This window comes from Priapulus caudatus, unplaced genomic scaffold, assembly GCF_000485595.1.
Source record: "Priapulus caudatus unplaced genomic scaffold, Priapulus_caudatus-5.0.1 Scaffold1046, whole genome shotgun sequence".
Classification (NCBI taxonomy): domain Eukaryota; kingdom Metazoa; phylum Priapulida; class Priapulimorpha; order Priapulimorphida; family Priapulidae; genus Priapulus; species Priapulus caudatus.
The window spans coordinates 79,444-96,658 of NW_014578107.1; the positions used below are offsets into that span (position 1 = coordinate 79,444).

At 41.9% G+C, this 17,215-nt stretch overlaps 2 protein-coding genes across 2 annotated transcripts in view; both read left to right on the forward strand.

The window, feature by feature from the left end:
- LOC106815124 (drebrin-like protein B) overlaps positions 1-16,723 on the forward strand; it is a 54,885-nt gene extending 38,162 nt beyond the window's left edge. Inside the window, exons 5-14 of the mRNA XM_014819553.1 lie at positions 8,481-8,618; positions 9,107-9,184; positions 11,744-11,830; positions 12,389-12,508; positions 12,755-12,838; positions 13,160-13,300; positions 13,691-14,156; positions 14,315-14,454; positions 14,776-14,914; positions 15,248-16,723. Coding sequence (XP_014675039.1) covers positions 8,481-8,618; positions 9,107-9,184; positions 11,744-11,830; positions 12,389-12,508; positions 12,755-12,838; positions 13,160-13,300; positions 13,691-14,156; positions 14,315-14,454; positions 14,776-14,914; positions 15,248-15,390 — 1,536 coding nt within the window. The 3' untranslated portion in view covers positions 15,391-16,723. The remainder of the gene's footprint in view (positions 1-8,480; positions 8,619-9,106; positions 9,185-11,743; positions 11,831-12,388; positions 12,509-12,754; positions 12,839-13,159; positions 13,301-13,690; positions 14,157-14,314; positions 14,455-14,775; positions 14,915-15,247) is intronic.
- Positions 508-8,183, forward strand: LOC106815123 (cytochrome P450 18a1-like). The gene is made up of 10 exons (XM_014819552.1): positions 508-930; positions 1,355-1,580; positions 3,078-3,218; positions 3,487-3,675; positions 4,701-4,828; positions 5,070-5,283; positions 5,493-5,628; positions 5,842-5,960; positions 6,291-6,473; positions 6,811-8,183. Exons 1-10 carry the CDS (start codon positions 511-513, stop codon positions 7,023-7,025), a joined length of 1,971 nt encoding a protein of 656 aa, XP_014675038.1. The 5' UTR covers positions 508-510; the 3' UTR covers positions 7,026-8,183.
- Positions 16,724-17,215: the final 492 nt, after the last annotated feature.

Sequence of the window (17,215 nt, forward strand, 5' to 3'; positions counted from 1 at the left end):
TCCCTCCATCCCTCCCCTCTAGCTCTCCCTCCCCCTCACTTTCTCTTCACGTAGTGCTGCTGACACATGCCTATTGTGCTAATATGCCAAGCTCCAGCAACCCACACCCCCTTCTCCTCCTCCTCCTCCCACCCCCTTCTCGGCTCACCCGGACACCGGCCGCAGCCGCGCTTTCACTTTCTGTCAATAAGGGATCTGCTATTCGCCGGGTTAACATATGCGAGAAATGGGTCAAGGTGTCAGCAGTGGCAGCAGCAGCAGCAGCAGCAGCAGCAGCAGAGAAAAGCTGAGTAACTGGCACTCGCGTGGTTGCCTGCGTTAGCGTTGTTGCTGGATTATTACGTACCTGCTGCTGGCTGCTGCTCCCGGCGCGCGCCAACACCTTGCCGTGACGAACGACGACGGCACGCCCGCCTGCCCGCACGCACGCACGCGCACACGCACACGCACGCACACAGTCGTTCACGTATGCTTGCACACGCGCGCGCGTACGCACGCACAGATGCATGCATGCATGCACGCACCTGCATGCCGAGCACCATGACAGACGGCATCGCCCGCGGGCCCGTGCGCGGCGGATTTCACAACACGGGAAGTTGGCCAAGGCCGGTGAGCTGTGAGGGCGAGAGAGTGGCGGAGGCGGCGGCAGCAGCGGTAGCAGCAGCAGAGGTTACTCACCTGGATCACCTGCCTGCCCCACGGCCGTTAGGTCAACAGCACCGGATCCGTATAAAAGACGCGCATGCCGTCTCGCCTCATCCATACAAGGCTCCGCCGAGCAACGAGAAGCTCACACGCCGCGTCATTTCGCCACACGCACACGCAAATAGACACGCGCACACGCACACACGAGAAGGAGGAGGCGCAATCGAAAAAGTGAGAGTGAGAATTAGAAAGTCAAGTTCGATCACCCAGCACGTTTCACAAGAGGTAAGTTCGACTCGTGCGAAAGTTTTCCCGTTTTGCTCGTGCATGTTGCTCCGTGCACCTGCAATTCTTTGTGCTGTGAGAACGCCGACAATAGCGTCCCGTGAATGGCAGCGTAAAATTCTCAATGGGTTTGGAAGGGTCTCCTTCAGGACAGACCCATAAAATACTGGCGACTGAAAATGTCTGCATTGAAATGGTTCATAAAAAAACTATTTTATTGCAGTATTTTATGAGTCGCCGATGCAATTGTAGTTTATGATAGATACCGATTTATAGAGTAACTAGTTCGATAGATACGCCAACTAGTTATCACTACTTTTATGTAATTGATATATTATGTTGTAACCTGTCACCAGTAGTGTCCTTTTATAGGACATTTGGGGGGCGATTCGTAGCCGTTCAAGCGTTTATTACTCACTTTCAGATAATGGCGTTCGCTGAGCGAGTCATTGGTGCACTAGGCACCACTGGAATAATCGTCACAGCTCTATGCGTACTGATCCTAACCCAAGTGTCTCCCTGGCTGAAGGCGAGGTGGTGGAGGAAGCTGCCACCCGGCCCGTGGGGGTGGCCTGTGTTCGGAAGTCTCCTGCACATGGGCGAGTTGCCCTTCCTCTATCTAACAAAGCTAGCAATGGAGAGGTACCCAGGTGAGTTATCGTCGTGAAGTTGTTAATGGAGTCTTGTACGTGCAGCGATACTTTTTACGTTTTATATGGCAGTCTTGGACGCCCAGTGGTTCGGACAGAGAAATGCAAAGTGCTGTGGCGTGTGTGTAGACGAAATTCGCTATGCGCTTGGGAGATTTTGTTGTGAAAACAAGTGTAGTATGCTCAGAAGACGGTCAGTTGAATGAACCGATAATGTTTCCGAATGTTCTGAGGTCACGTTGTGACTTGTTTACGCAATGATGCAAAAAAACGAATGAAACTGAATTCTCTGATGTTTGTACCTCGCGCAAAAGTAGTTTTTTTTTAAACTAGGGGTTGGACCTTTTTTTTACACTGCTTTGTGACGAGCGGTCACTGTACACATTAGCAGTTCTATCACAGTGATTGTGCACATTAATAGCTTTTAAAAAATGGTTCGGTCTTGTGTAACGTCGACCTCGGGTGCAAGCAGCGCTCTCAGGTGTCTCAAAATAGTCTACACACATTTCGCAACCAGTTTCATTGCACAACAGTAAAAAAATGTCAGAAAGAATTAGGTAGGATTTAGGTCTCTCGTCTCTTGGGATAAAAATAGATCCAATGCCCTAAGGGGGCCCTAAGTAAAGTAGCGAGCTTTCTTTCATGTGCGACGTTTGATATTGCTAGAATCTGTCGCCTGTTTCTCTGGCTAGCATTTCTGGTGTACAAAATGTCAGAACAGAGTTTTGTTTGTTATCCGGGGGGGGGGGGTGTTGGAATGGCCTCCGTTTTGATGTAACCATTAAGAGGCATATATCTTCAGCTAATTCTGTTAGCCACGTACAACAGTTTAATGTAATAATGAGGTAGCAAAAAGGCAGTTATTTATGCATACTCTAAGAGAACTTGTTATGCATGAGTCTCACCTGTGGCATTCAAACGCATAAACCGTTAGTAATTCGAGGGGTAATTATCAAAAATTGTACTGACAATAATTGAGATTTAATTGCTCATTCTCTATATCAAGTCCTACATATTTATAGGGAAAGACTGCATATGCGCGACTGAGGGATTTTTTGGTTCAAATTTTGTGTGGTTTTTTTTTCGCGTGTGATAATTTGTCTGAACCAATAGGTTGAGTTGGAAGGAATCTTGTACATGTGTGCGTGTATGCATTAGATAACCAATCCCTCCTCTCCTTGCCCTCTCCCACCATACCTCACATTCTCTCACTTGCCCTTTTTCTTTCCTATTTCTCTCTCTGGTTCTCTTTTACTCTTTCTCTCTCCCTTGTCTTGCCTCTCTCTCCTCTCTCCCACTTTTCTCCTCTCTTTTCCCTTTCTCTTTCTCATGCAGTAAGATAAATATGTCGTTCTGACTATAAATTTATGTTTTGAAACATTGCTAGATGATGTGGCAGTCATTGCCAGCATCTAATTACGAATTACTTTTGAGTGATTACTTGGTCTGAAGCCATCCTGTAAGCATACTCAGCTTCTATTTAACTCTTTATTACAGAGGGTCTGTTTAGCGTGTACTTTGGCAGCAAGCAGGTGATCGTGCTGTCTGACCCAGCACTGGTGCGCGAAGCATTCAGGAGAGAGGAGTTCTGTGCTCACCCACAGGTGGGAGAGTCAGATGACATCATTGGCACATACGGTAGGTGTGTTTCCTCCATCGTGGTACTTGACGTGCCAGGTATAGCTTCTATTTTTGATGGCCTTACCTCTCTCATCGTTAGCACCTGTTTTTTACTACTGAAATGTGCTTTGTTGAGTGTAATCTAATTCTATAAGTCATATTATGAGATGTAATATGAGAGTTGGTATTGCTGAGTGCATTGGCGCGCCCCTAGTGGGAATTACTCTGCGATAATGTCGTGTAATTTTAACAGAAAAATGATGTAATGTTCATCTTGCGTCTTCAGGAATCTTCCAGTCGGAGGGAGCGGTGCTGCAGCAGCACCGTCGCATATTTCTGCAGTGGCGGCGGTTGTTGGAACGTCCTGACGCCGAAACGGGCATCGCAAGCGCCCTCGAGCGGGCGATGATAGAAGAGCTGACGCGGCTGTCCCGCTTTATCACCTTACAGCATGGCAGGCCACTCGACGTCAGAGGTAGGCACACACACCGCTGAGCACGATGAGGGATAGGGAGATATGGATAGGGTGGTGGGTGGGGTTGTAGAGAATGAAAAGGGTGAGATGTGGGGAGTGAAGATGGGGGGGATACGTGAATGTACTGAATGAGGAAGGGAGGTATAGGCATGTTGTTATTGAGGAGGGGAAGGTGTATGGGTGTAGTGAGTGAGAAGGGGGAGTTGTAGGGATGAATGTAGTGAGGACGGGGATGTGTAGGCATGTAGAGAGTGAGAAGGTAAGAGGGTATCACATACCTCTGTAATAAAGTTTCTGTACACGGAGCTGGTTCGGACTTGTGGCGTTGGTTTGAAGTGAAGGTTATTCATGAATGCTGCGGAATGCTCCGGGAATGCTGCCAGCATAACCAGTTATACAAATCAAACCATTATGTTATCTGACTGGAATGTAACCTTGGAAAATTTAATGTATTTATGGCATTGAACAGTGATGTCATTGTTATGCCATCGCTGAGATATTTCTGGTTCGCGGTAATGCAGCACATCATTTTACGAATTCGTTAATTGGTAGGCAAATTTTTTGACCATTAGATTCATAAGTACTATGGGGATATATTTATTATACACATCACTGTATTAGGAAAAAAGTTAGTTTGCAAGATTCTGACTGGTTGTTCGAGTTAAAGCTAATGGGAAATCATTTCATGGTGCACTACTTAGTGGAACCTAGCATGTGAAAAATTCTTGCACGTAAAAAGATTGTACTAGTGTTTTAGTCAAATATGAACCAGTTATGTTTTTAAAATATTAAATGGCTATACCATTTTATATAAATTATTTAAGTTATGTTATAATTAATTATTTAAAGTCATTGTTTGTGAATACGGTCATAATTTTGGGCATTATCCAAATCTATTAGGCAATCTTCCCAAGATTTAAAAAAATATTACAAAGGTTGAATCATTAAAGTTAAGCAGGGAAGTCAAGTTTGAACCACCAGCAGTAACAGTATGGCCTTACACGTGTCTTGTCTTTTGCTTGCAGGGCTGTTTAGAAGCAGCGTAAACAACTTGATTCTGTCTCTGTTAATGAACACAACGCTGGACTATGACAGTCCCAAGGTTGCCAGTTTCCTCACTGAGCAGGAGAAAGGCTTACAGGCATTTGGCAAGGTAGGCAGTTTTGCATCAATGCAAAGGAGAGTTCTAGTCCGAGTGGTGCAGATATCTTTGTGGCAATTCTCAATGCCGGACACTAGTCTCAGATGATAGCTGTCCTGCTGGCAGTGAGTTCCCCCATCACATTACTTGTGCTGGAAAGGACTACTGAGCACTTCTCACGTACGTTTTCATTTTATAGGTATTAATAGTGGTTACATCATATAGATGGCTTATTCTTCTCGATTTATTTCAGATCATACTGATGAATTTCCTGCCTATGCTAAAGGCAGTGCCAGGATTTCGCTCGGCTGGTGCGGAAGTGAGAAAAAGCCACTCTGCAGCAACACGCTTTGTGAAGATGATCCTAGATGAGCACAGACAGACACTAGATGGCAGCAGTGGTCAGCACTTGGCAGATGCGTACCTGTTAAAGCAGGAAGATGGTCGATCCGTCGATGGCCTCTCAGGTAGAAATACGTACAAACTTATCAAACACTACCACTTTCACATGTACTTCTGTAACAACACTGATGCACAGAAATACATATACGCATATACGTCATCATTTATTTCATTACCGTTGTAATAATTTATTAGTTTCCATGATGATAAATGTGTGTATTTTACTTGGAGATTGGTTTTTTGTTGCTAACAGGCATTCTTGTATTCTTTGCAGAGCAACATATTGTGCAAGCACTTTGTGATCTATTCAGTGCCGGCTTTGACTCTACTGTGAGCACACTAATGTGGGCTCTACTCTACCTCATTAAACACCCTGAAGTACAGGAGCGCATTCAGGCTGACATAGATCGGTAAGCTCCTCCTGACGTGAACAGACATAATTACAGTTCAGAGAACGGAAATTCTATTGCTGTTTGGTGTAGAATGGATAGACAAACCATAAAATTATTATGTGAATAGTGTTTTAGCAACGTGTCAGATTCTCATATATCCATTACATACTGAAGTAGAGGTGCACCGTGTTGAATGCGTTGGGCTAATGTTCGGACTGCGTTTTGTTACAGAGTGGTAGGTCAGGGGCGCATGGTGCGTCTACAGGATAGAAAGAATCTGCCCTACCTAGAAGCAACAATCATGGAAGTACACAGGGTAGCCAGTATCAATCCACTTGGTGTTTTTCACGGTGAGTGAGCTGTTAATGGTGGCTCCATGTTTGTAATTTGATGTCTTGGTTTTCCAGGCATTCTAGAGTTTTTTTAATGATACATCATAATATTATTATTAAGTAAAATCAAAATTCTTTTGCAATATGCAATGTCAAAAAGTCTACCAACCAAATGAATTACATCAGGTAGCATGTAAACTAATATAAACTCTTATGTACTATATATTCTATATATAGAAACATAGATGTATATATAAATATATTCTATAGAAACGTTAAATATTCTTATAAGGTAACATTACTCCAGATTTGAGGACATTTTATTTATTGCCTACTCTCTATCTACAGGTGTGAAGCATGATACGACATTGAGGGGCTATCACATACCCAAGGGTGCATTTGTTGTTGGCCTGCAGTGGGCCATCCACAAAGATCCACGCCACTGGCACCGCCCAGACCTCTTCAACCCTGACCGTTTCTTTGACAATGGCAAGCTATGTAAACCAAATGCATGGATGCCATTTTCGGCAGGTAAGAAGCTCTCATCTAAGAACTTCAGGCCTGTTCGACTTTGCACTTCAATCTTTCATTGCAAAAGTTTAAGGATACACTCAGAGTTTGTAGGTGAAATTTGGTCAAAATTTCAATACTTATTTTATTTGATAGATGATGCCTCTGGGCAGCTATAGTATGTGTACTGAGCTACGTTTGTTGCCATGTGCCAATATGTTACACGAGTGAATAAAAATCGAACATCTTGCATTAAACATTTGTATTCACCTATTTTACAGTGAGCTGTCATTGATGCGACTAACTCGCATGATTAGTGTGTGAAGGGTTCTCATGACTGCATGTTCTTGTGTTGTAGGGCGGCGAGCATGTCTTGGCCAGCATCTTGTTTCAAAAGAACTGTTTCTCTACCTTGGCAACCTGCTTCAGCGCTTCCGTTTTACGCTGCCACCTGGTGGTGACATGCCCGACTTCAAAGGTGTGATGGGAATCACATTGTCACCGCCGGGCTACTGTCTCTCGGCCTCTGAACGATGCATGAGCACCACCGACAGAATAGCATCAAAGGGCTAGCAGAAAGATGGAAATACAGCTGCATGCAATAGAAGGAGAATTTCAATGATGGCAAATGATGATTGTGGATTGTCTCATGGTCAACTTTAAAGTGCTGTCTCATTTGTTATATTAATAAAGTAGTGCCGTTTAATGCATTATTTTATGCACATTCTAGTCAGCATTGGGTGAATGTCCCAGTGTTTGTTCTGTGCAACGTGTTAAATACACATAGTAGCACTTCTTTAGAAATATAAAGGACCCATTCTTTACCTCAAGATGTAAGATCTATATTTTAGCTATTTTTTATGGTTTTATTATTTTTAGTGCCATATTTTCAATGTTTTATATATGCATGTGATGTTTTTGTTGTAAGAGGATACAGAAAACTGAATGTGCAAACTTGTGCAAATTAATATTTCAAATGAAGGAGTAGTTATACGGGGATTTTTTTACCCGTGATTAAATCGCATCCACACTTGAAATATGCATTATAATATAGTATTTGAGTAAATGTGTTATCACGTTTTTTTATTGTGTGTGTGTATGGAGAATTGATAAGCAGGCGCTATTCATTTGGTGCTCCTGATGATGGAAAGAGGAATATTGCACGTCTTATATTCACTGCCCGTGTAAACGCCAATCATAACGTGTAGATTAAACATGAAAGAACCTTTTTTTTTATTATTGAAAAATGCCTATATGTATATAAAATGTGAATTGATATTGTGTATTGTAAATAAATGAATATTCAAACATGCATTTGATCTTAGTGTATCTGATGAAGACAAAACTAGTTTATTAAACTATATCTCATGGTCGTTTGTTAATTGTATGTTGAAATCGGTTTTCGTATTTAAGTGAAATGTTGTTTTTGTGTTTTCATACATGTATGAGTCAACTGAGATTGTTAAAGTTCTTCTAAAATGTATCTCTCTGTTATTTTCATGTTGCACATATAGGTGCCTCATTAAGTGTCACTGTGGGAAAGTGGTCTATACCACTCGCATCTAAAAAAAAAAACGATTTCCATTGAATGATCGAAATAATCGTGATGCAAGCTAGACCATTTACTTCACCACATTAAACAGGTTTTATCATCATCTGATGTATTCCTTTGTCAAGGTCGTGTTTATGACAGCACATGTGCAATCATATTCCTGGTAATTAAACACAAACTACAGGGACATCTTTAATAACACAGCAATCCAACAGTATATAATTGATCTGTTCATGCAATGGACAATATCTATCTATGTTCTATACTACCCACAATACTATGTAATCAACTTATTCATTAAGAAATCACATGATTCTTTAAAAGTTTCTTTGCCTAAGAAGAGCTCATGTCTTCAAGTGTGCAATCCATTCTATCTGGAAACCCATATAGTCACTTAATTGTATTCATCATGGCCTTCCCACAGAGAAACCTTTTGCATGTACATGCTCATCTGAGTGATGATAACTTTTGTGCAGGGGGCTCATGTGACCATCAATGCACGAACAGACGATGATGTGGAAGTGGATGCCATCATGGATAAGATCTCCAAGTCCACTGTGTCATCGTTCAACTTCCATGAGAAGCCCAAGCCTCCACTGCAGACAAAGCCTGTGGTGCGTACAGCAACCACCATGTTCTCTACAATGGCGTTAGCAGCATATTATCTGCCCATGTGATCCTTGTGCATCAACAACATTACATGCTTGTGCCCCATGCTGTGACTTTTCCATGTCCTGATATGAGGCATACTTGTGCTTTTTACTTGAGTTCCATTTTACGTCCGTATCACATTTCTACCTTTTAAGATAATGTCTACCAATGATTACTGCAATTTAACATATCTCTTTAATAATAAACATTCTCAATAGCATTAAAAACTAGTGGCATGGTCATGCAATTAAGAATGGAGTGTACATTGAGTAATAAGTATGCACAACCTTCAGGCCCCCTCCCTCCACACACATCTGCATTACCGTTCAGAGTAGTATGTACATCGGGAGGATTGGAGAGGTTAACTGGTCTGTCTAAACTGAAGACTGTGTCTCCGCTTTCATCCTCATACTGATTAGCAATAGCTTGATTCTTCTGCATGTGGTTTCAGGGCTCTGTTTACAAACGAATCGTTCCTGAAAGGGATATTGATGCTTCTGCACGAGATGAGTTCTGGGAGCAGACTGAGGTAGTATATTCTTGTCATATTTATTTTGAACGTATATTTAATGGCCCTAGTGCTGGTTGTTGTTTTTAGCTCACCTTGACATCGTCAAGCTGAGCTATTGCCATGGGTCGTCGTCCGTCGTACGTCCGTCCGTACGTCCGTGCGTTCGTCCGTCCGTCCGTCCGTCAACATTTTGCTTCGGTCAACGATAACTCAGGAACCGTTTGGCCCACATGTTTGAAATTGGGTATAGTTGTTACTGCTATGCTCCCATATCAAACGTCCTATTTTGAAGCACGCCAGTCGACGTACTTTCGAGCCACGGCAATTTTTTGGCAAAAGTGGGAATTGCCATTAGTCAGTTCAGGTTCAACGGATTTTGCTCATTTTTGGTATGTGAATGAATAAAGGGCTAGGGGTTTTTATATTTAAAAAAAAATTATGCAAATTAGGTAGGGTTTGGCAATTATATAGCATATTATATCGACACAAACAGTCTGTGGTGTCACACTCGTCTGGTTCGTTTTACAAGATTTCATTGACAATATCTTTAATGCAAAATTGGTATTTCCTCTCCACCCTGCCGATAAAACGTCTATATTAAAGTAAAGATTTACAAAACATTTTGGAACGCAGCATAACCTATTTATTTCAAACGCCATCGCTACAAAGCGGGTATAGCGCCATCTACGGTCACAAATTGTGATTCATTTTGGTTTATAAATTATTATTGCGATATATAGATGGCAATCGTTTCTATAATGTACGTCGATGGTTGCTCAATTAAAACTGACATCTTCTTAGTCACTCATTTGTGTCCTTTTTTGTGGTGAGCTACAGTGTCTTTGACACTTTCATTCTATTATGTCATGAGGAATCTGCTGGTCATAACCGAGAACACAGGAATACTGGACTCTAGGTTCTAGGGTTATTTTCAGTTGATTTAGGTTAAAATTACGTTACATTAAAAATTTCATGGTTCAATTAATCACCATTAGACATTTTTTTTTATGTTTTAAAACTAACGACTACAGTTTGATTACAACGATTTATACACTCAAAGCGCACTATCTTAAAAGTTGCGCAAAAGGACTTTTCAGCCAAGGGCTACAGACCGAGGGTGTTTCTTATTTATTAATTTAAAGGCCCGCTTATGTCGGCCTACGATTTGTCTATCGGCGACTAATTTATCGCCGATTAGCAGCGTAGCACCACTCATGTCGACTTGGAGTGACTACGCTTGTACATCGCCGATCAGATCGTAGCGTTCCTGCATGAAACGTAGACGGGTTCGCGGCCCCAGTATTTGTACTAGCACAAGCAGTTCTTTAGCACAAACAGAGCAAGTTTGACGCCGGGACCAGTCTACATAAAACGAGTCACGTACGTAAACAACAAAATGGCGCTTACCAGTAAACATCATGTAACTTCGTAAATCTATCCTCAATTTTCTGAACATCGTTATAATCATGTGCAGAATTTTTTTTCATGTGATTACGGAAAACTTAATATATATTTGAGAAAGGGTTTGTGCAATAATCCCTCTTTGTAAACTGCTGACGAGTGGCGTGTAGGCTGCCATTTTATTAATGACGTGACTTTTGATAATCATGTGACTCGACACGCTGCGGTGATTGGCTGCCACTCACGATTTGTCGCCGACAGCCGCATAGAAATAGAACATGTTCTATTCCTGCGATATGCTGCGATCACAGTCGGCGACCGTATTTTCGATCGTAAGAGCACTCATGTCGAGTTTGGTCGCCGATGTTTTTATCGGCGATCTGGCCGGTTTTTGACGTACGATATTGAAATCTTGTCGGCGACTAGGTCGTAAGGCCGACATAAGCGGGCCTTAAAAGCAGAAGGATTGCAATATCTTATAAACGACATGTAGTTTCAGTTATAATATGGATAAATTTGCCCTAAAATGAATTATCGTTCGGTTAAATAGCATTTAGGTATAAATATAATTGCACTTTTGTGATTAGCCTTCGGTCTGTAACGTGCAAAATAAATTGTCAAATACGCGATTTTTTTGGGGTGGCAGCACGGTCGCGGGTGTCATGTCAGCGCCCAAAAATGAAGATTTTGAAATTCAATGTTGTTTTATGACAAACGTGAATGCGTAATTATAGATATTTATAGGTATGTGCTATTATTTATAAATCTATTATCATAATATACTCTCAAATTCTAGAGTAAAGTATTCCTTTAAACACGAGTACTTTTGCTGGTGCCAACTACATGCAAGCCCTGCATGCTTTTATTATTGTTGAGTATGGCAGAAGGCATGTCGGATAACCAGGCAATTCATCCCCGATTGCTAGTTGCTAGAGTCAATCACCAATACACAAATGAGTTTGATCAGTTCGGGGGGATATACATTAGGGGTGGGATGATATGGGTAACTCCAGATATAATCTGCATTATAATAAACCTTTCACGATACGATATGTATTGCGATACATACGATTTTGATAGTAGTTATAATCACTGGTGAATGACTTGATCTGCTTTATGATTGGGCCAGCTAGAGCTCCAAAACGTGAAATTAACAACCGTGTGTGGTTCACCTAGGTTGAAGAACGCAAGAGAAAAACTGAAGATCGGAAGAAGTCACAGGCAGAAACGGAAAAACTTGAGGGAGAGAGATTGGTCAGAGAGGTATTGTACTACAATCGTCATGAAATAATGAACTTACCATATTTAAGTAAAATAATTTTGAATACATTCATATCAACATATTCAATGTATTTTCAATACATTTGACACAAATGTGATGTCGTGTACGTCATACGCTTGCAGCCTTTCGGGATTGTTTGGGAATTTTGATCTGGACTTGTTTTGGAAAAGTAAAGGAGAGCAGGGTGGTGTGAGAAGAATGGAGTTGTTGGTGTGTTTGTGAATCCGGGCAATGTCGTTTGTGACAACATTCAATAGGTTTGTGTATTTATCTGTGATTTTTTTCGTTGCACCTGGAGAGCATGATTTAAATAGATATGAGCAATGAGAGAGCAACGTGGGTGGGAAGGTGGGCAGGTTTTAGTAAATATGTTCTTCCAATCAGTAGGAATGCCGTTTTCCATCCCTGAAGAAGCAGTGCTATTTCATTTTATGAAGGCATTAGTAGACGGTAAGCAGACCTGTCACTGACGATTTACAATTGCCCACTGTGCACTGTGAATAGTGCTTATCAATATATAACCCTTGCAATTCTTACAGGAGAAAGAAGGCCTGCATAGAGACAAGATAACCAGGGAGAGAGCCGCCAGTGTCCGCTCTCAGCGCGAGGCTGAACGCATGGCGAACGTTTCCAAGACCGAGGAAGATAAGAAGAAATGGGTGAGCTTTCATCTGCTAGTTAATTTTAATAAAATATTTGTGTAAAGCTTGTTAGGTAAATTATTATATAGGTATACGCGTGCGAAATTATTTGGTGCAGCAGGTTATCTGGTAGTGTAGAAGCTGAGTTTTTTTTAATGACATTCTAGGTGTTTTCTTTTTTTATGACATATGACATGCTTTGCACCAATTACAATGCAGTATGTTTTACAGTCACATAACAAAATATAAATTTTAACAACACAGGAAGAGGAGCAAGCAAGTCTAGAACGAGAGGATGATGCAGAACGGAGGAGAAGGGCTGACTCACTCCGTAAGGAACGACTCAAGGTAAAGCAATAGTGATTGACGGAAGTAAGGTTGACATATGCAGCTATGTGGTTGATATACACCAACCCATCCGGGCTTACTCTCCCATATACGAATTATAATGATATGTGATGATAATAAGCAGTGATGTGATAAATGATGTGACAGTTAGGCATGCAGAAGGTATAGCTGTGATATTTAATCCGTAACCTACCATGATGCAAGAAACATGCAATGCTTCATATATGTAGTGGTTTAGAATTGATAAGACTTCATTTGTGTTCTTACTGCTCTGTTAAATGATGCATATACAAGCCAGTATATATATATATATATATATAGGAGGCAAATGAGCTTGTGGAGCGTAGAGGAGCCGACCCACGAGCCATGTTTGAGCAGCACATAACCCCAGCAGCGCAGCGGCATAGCAGACCGCCACCAAAGGTGCTGCGAGATTGGAAGGCTAAGCAGGAAGAGCAACAGGTGGGTTGGAAATCTACGCAGCTGGTAGCCTAAATCAGATAGGTAGGCTAGCAATTAAAGGCAACAATGGTTAGGCAAGCAGTAAACCAAAGCACCACAGCAACATGGCAGACTGCTACCCAGGTGCTGTGGGACCAGATAAGCAGACCATGAGGTAGAATTGCAATGCAAGCTTGCAGAAGTGTAAACAGTCGGGCCAAGCATTTGATATGTTCTCGTATTGTATGTCTTGCTTTGTATTGCATACTCTATGCTTGTTTACCCTGTAAAGATTCTGCAAGATAGCCGAGTTACGATGCACTGTTACTGTGGAAATGGCCATCACTAGGAATTCCACACGTTTGTAGCTTTACTGTGGTATCACCCTCAAGCCTGGACTGCATTTTACAGGAAGCACCAAGCAGATCTCTACCAGTGGTCCCAGCTGCTGCCGGAGACAGCTCACTTCCCAGCAAGGTGACACCCCAGCCACTAGCCCGGGAGCCATCACCCCCTCGAAAGAGAGAGCCCTCACCTCCCAAGAAGAGAGAGCCATCACCCCCTCGAAAGAGAGAGCCCTCACCTCCCAAGAAGAGAGAGCCCTCACCTCCCACGAAGAGAGAGCCCTCACCTCCCACGAAGAGAGAGCCCTCACCTCCCACGAAGAGAGAGCCCTCACCACCTGTGAGAAGGGAGCCCAGCCCACCAGCCAGGGGACCATCGCCACCGCATAGAGAACCAACACCTGAACGCCAGCCAAGCCCTGTGAAGACGATGTCCGAGCCAGCGGTGCCGCCGCACACGCGCAATCTGCTGGCAGAGGGGCTACCGCCACGCGTGGAGTCCCCAGAAGAGGAAGAGGATCAGGACTGGGAAGGTAAGTGAGAACAAGGTACATTGAGAGGCACAGAAAGGGGATGGGGTGGAAGAGAGTGAAAAGGTGATATGTAGTAAAAGAAAGGAAAACTTGTTTTGCCATATAAAAGTTTTGACCCCAGCAAGCACTAGAGGCCACTTGTTTACAACATCTTGCAGAGCCACCTCTTGAGGAGGGTCCGACGGTCACCGCGGAGACAGAGCAGCATCTTATCGAGGAGGAGATGCGGCGCTCGGTGACAGAAGCCCCGGAACCACCTCACCTGACACCACAACGAGTTCCTCCTTCTCTCACCGAGGCACGTATAACTTAGAGTATTACGAGACAGCTGAAACAAGTCCTGTTGTACCTAACTGCAAATGTGCACTATTCAGTATCAATAGTATTCTTTCGTATTCAATACGTTTTTAATATTCAATGAGCATGGTATAAAACCCAGCAAGATATGTTGCAACAAAAAAAGAAAACTTCCTCACTGGTCCAGTCTTTGAATGCTGTCATGTAATTTATGTATAATTAGTCCTGTATCATGATGTTCTCCTATAGTCTGTTCTATGTTTTTCTCCAAAATATTGAAAAACAAATTTCTTTCTAAAATGTGTGCTGCTGCTTGCTGTAGGATGACGATGAGGAAGCAGAGATAGAAACATTCCAGGAGGAGGAACAGATGGGTGCTGCTGCTGAAGAGGAAGAGGAGGGAGAATTTGAGATACCATACACAAACCAGAGCGCACGTGCTCTCTATGACTATCAAGCAGGTTCGTTGAACATCACAGCATTTTTCTATATACCCTAACCCTATCAAATTCTGCTACTTATTCTTGATGCTTTAGGTTCTGCTGTTTATTTACAATCCAGTAATACACCCTGCATCATGTAAGTAGTGCATTAGGGAGGAATTAGCATTCGGAACACACAAAATTCGGTAACGTTAATCATGTTTTAGAATAACAAGGGTTATTACTTTTTTATGTCTTACTTCCTATCACCATGCTAAATATAATTCCTTGTTGTATATGTAATTTTTGTACTCTGTTCAAAGTACAGTAGTTTTTATTACCTAAGATTGTGACCCTGCGGTTTTTTTTCAGCTGATGAGACAGAAATAACTTTTGATCCGGATGACACCATAACACATGTTGACCAAATAGACCCAGGTTGGTGGAGGGGCTTTGGACCAGATGGCACGTATGGACTGTTTCCAGCAAACTACGTGGAACTAATTAGCTCATAGTCTGCTTGGTGTTTTGTCATTTGCTTTGGCATAACGTTCATTAGTGTTGTCTAGTAGTGAGTGGAAGTTGACCAACTGTCCAAGAACCCCTGATAGTCCAGCTAATGTGGGCTAGAAATTAGGGACCAGACTGTAATTCCATTCAGCTTCACAGTTGAGTGAGGTCTGTATTACCGACAATGATCATACAGATGTTAAACTCTACTACTGCTTGCACTATTGTAAAGACATATCCGCTGTTAAGGTTTGGGTTCCAATGTCAGGGTTTCTTCATATGAGAACGCTTGCTGTACCAGCAAATCATTTATATAAAATATCATTATGTCACGATCACTGACATTTGTGTTGTCATACTTAATTAAGGCTTTAATTAGAATTCTAATAAGATGTATTCAAGATCGACTCCTGATTGTACTTTAAGGGTAATACAACTCAGTGATGTTCATACAGATGTCGTGTAATCACGTGATGCATGTTCTGATATACACGAATGCTTGGGTGTCATAGAATTTCTCCAATTTCAAAGCGGTTATATTTTACTAACACATATATTAATATCATCATGATCAGTCGATTAACTGGATTGAAACAGGATGCTTTGAGACACCGAACGTTGTGTTCTAATCGTCTAGATTATGCTGTTGGTCTTCTGTTAGTGGTGATTATGGACTATCATAATACGTAATTTGTATTCATGTTTAATATTTTGTTGTGAGTGAAATAGCTGTACAAGTGTCCGATGTATGGCAACCAAAAAAATGTTATGAGCAATCAAGCATAACATAAAAGTTGCACATGTTAGTGTATATTCAACGACTTTGATGGGGGAAAGAAAGAGAGAGAGAGAGAGAGAGAGAGAGAGAGAGAGAGAGAAAATTGATAATATAGAACTCCAATTTAATTAGTCTCTGTGTGTTAAAGATTCTTGTTACACTGACATGTTTTTGCGGGTGCTATTATATCGAGTCGGAAATTGTCTAATTTGCCTTAAACTAATAATCAATTATCTTAAAAATAGGTTCAAGCTGCTATATATTTGGTATTTTGAATTCTATACCATGATATCTTATGTATTACACCGCAGTTGAAAATAAGTAGGAGAGTATATAAGAGAGGATGATGTTAATCATATTACTAAGTGGAGAAAAGTAAATGGTGATAGTTAGTAGTGATTACATGTATATGTAGCTGTTATTGATATTAGAACAAAAATGCTGCTGTCGTGTAGTTTGGGGACAGGTTTCGCATGGGGGGAGGGGTGATAAATGATCATGTATAGCCATTGTAATATTTATACCTACAGTTTCAGAAATAAATGATAAATGTCCATGTATATCAGATTTTTGGTTTTGTTAGTTGCTTGCCCTCCGTGCCTTAAATAGATCTCCTTCCTTGGGTCAAATGGAGCACCTGTAGCAAATGTTTTTGCATTAAATAAGTGGTGTAGTCACAGACTAAGGAAGACTAGACACTTCCTATACCCTGCTTGTTAAGCGGTTCGATCACGCTGCTGCTGGCGAATAGAGCAGTCAACTAAAATTAACATCATCTAGGAGGCTAATATATATCGTCGTCGTCGTCGTCGGCATCCGTGCGTCTCGGGAGACTATGGTGTAGCATTTGAGTTAGGTGATAGAACATTTCCTTGAGTGGCTGTAGAGACCCACTCTGGAATGGCAATCTCTCGCACAGTGGCTACAGATGAAGGAGGATGGTTCTCTGGCAGTTAATATATTATATATAATAACTGACATAATATAATAGTCTGTGTATGTGTTTGTGCGCGGGGGGAGAGAGCGTCTGTGCGTGCGCGGGAGTGAGAGCG

Coding starts and splice junctions, on each gene's coding strand:
- LOC106815123 (XM_014819552.1), top strand. CDS start 511: ATGCATGCACGCACCTGCATGCCGAGCACCATGACAGACGGCATCGCC. Junction 931..1,354: donor CCCAGCACGTTTCACAAGAG/GTAAGTTCGACT, acceptor ACTCACTTTCAG/ATAATGGCGTTCGCTGAGCG. Junction 3,676..4,700: donor CAGGCCACTCGACGTCAGAG/GTAGGCACACAC, acceptor TTTTGCTTGCAG/GGCTGTTTAGAAGCAGCGTA.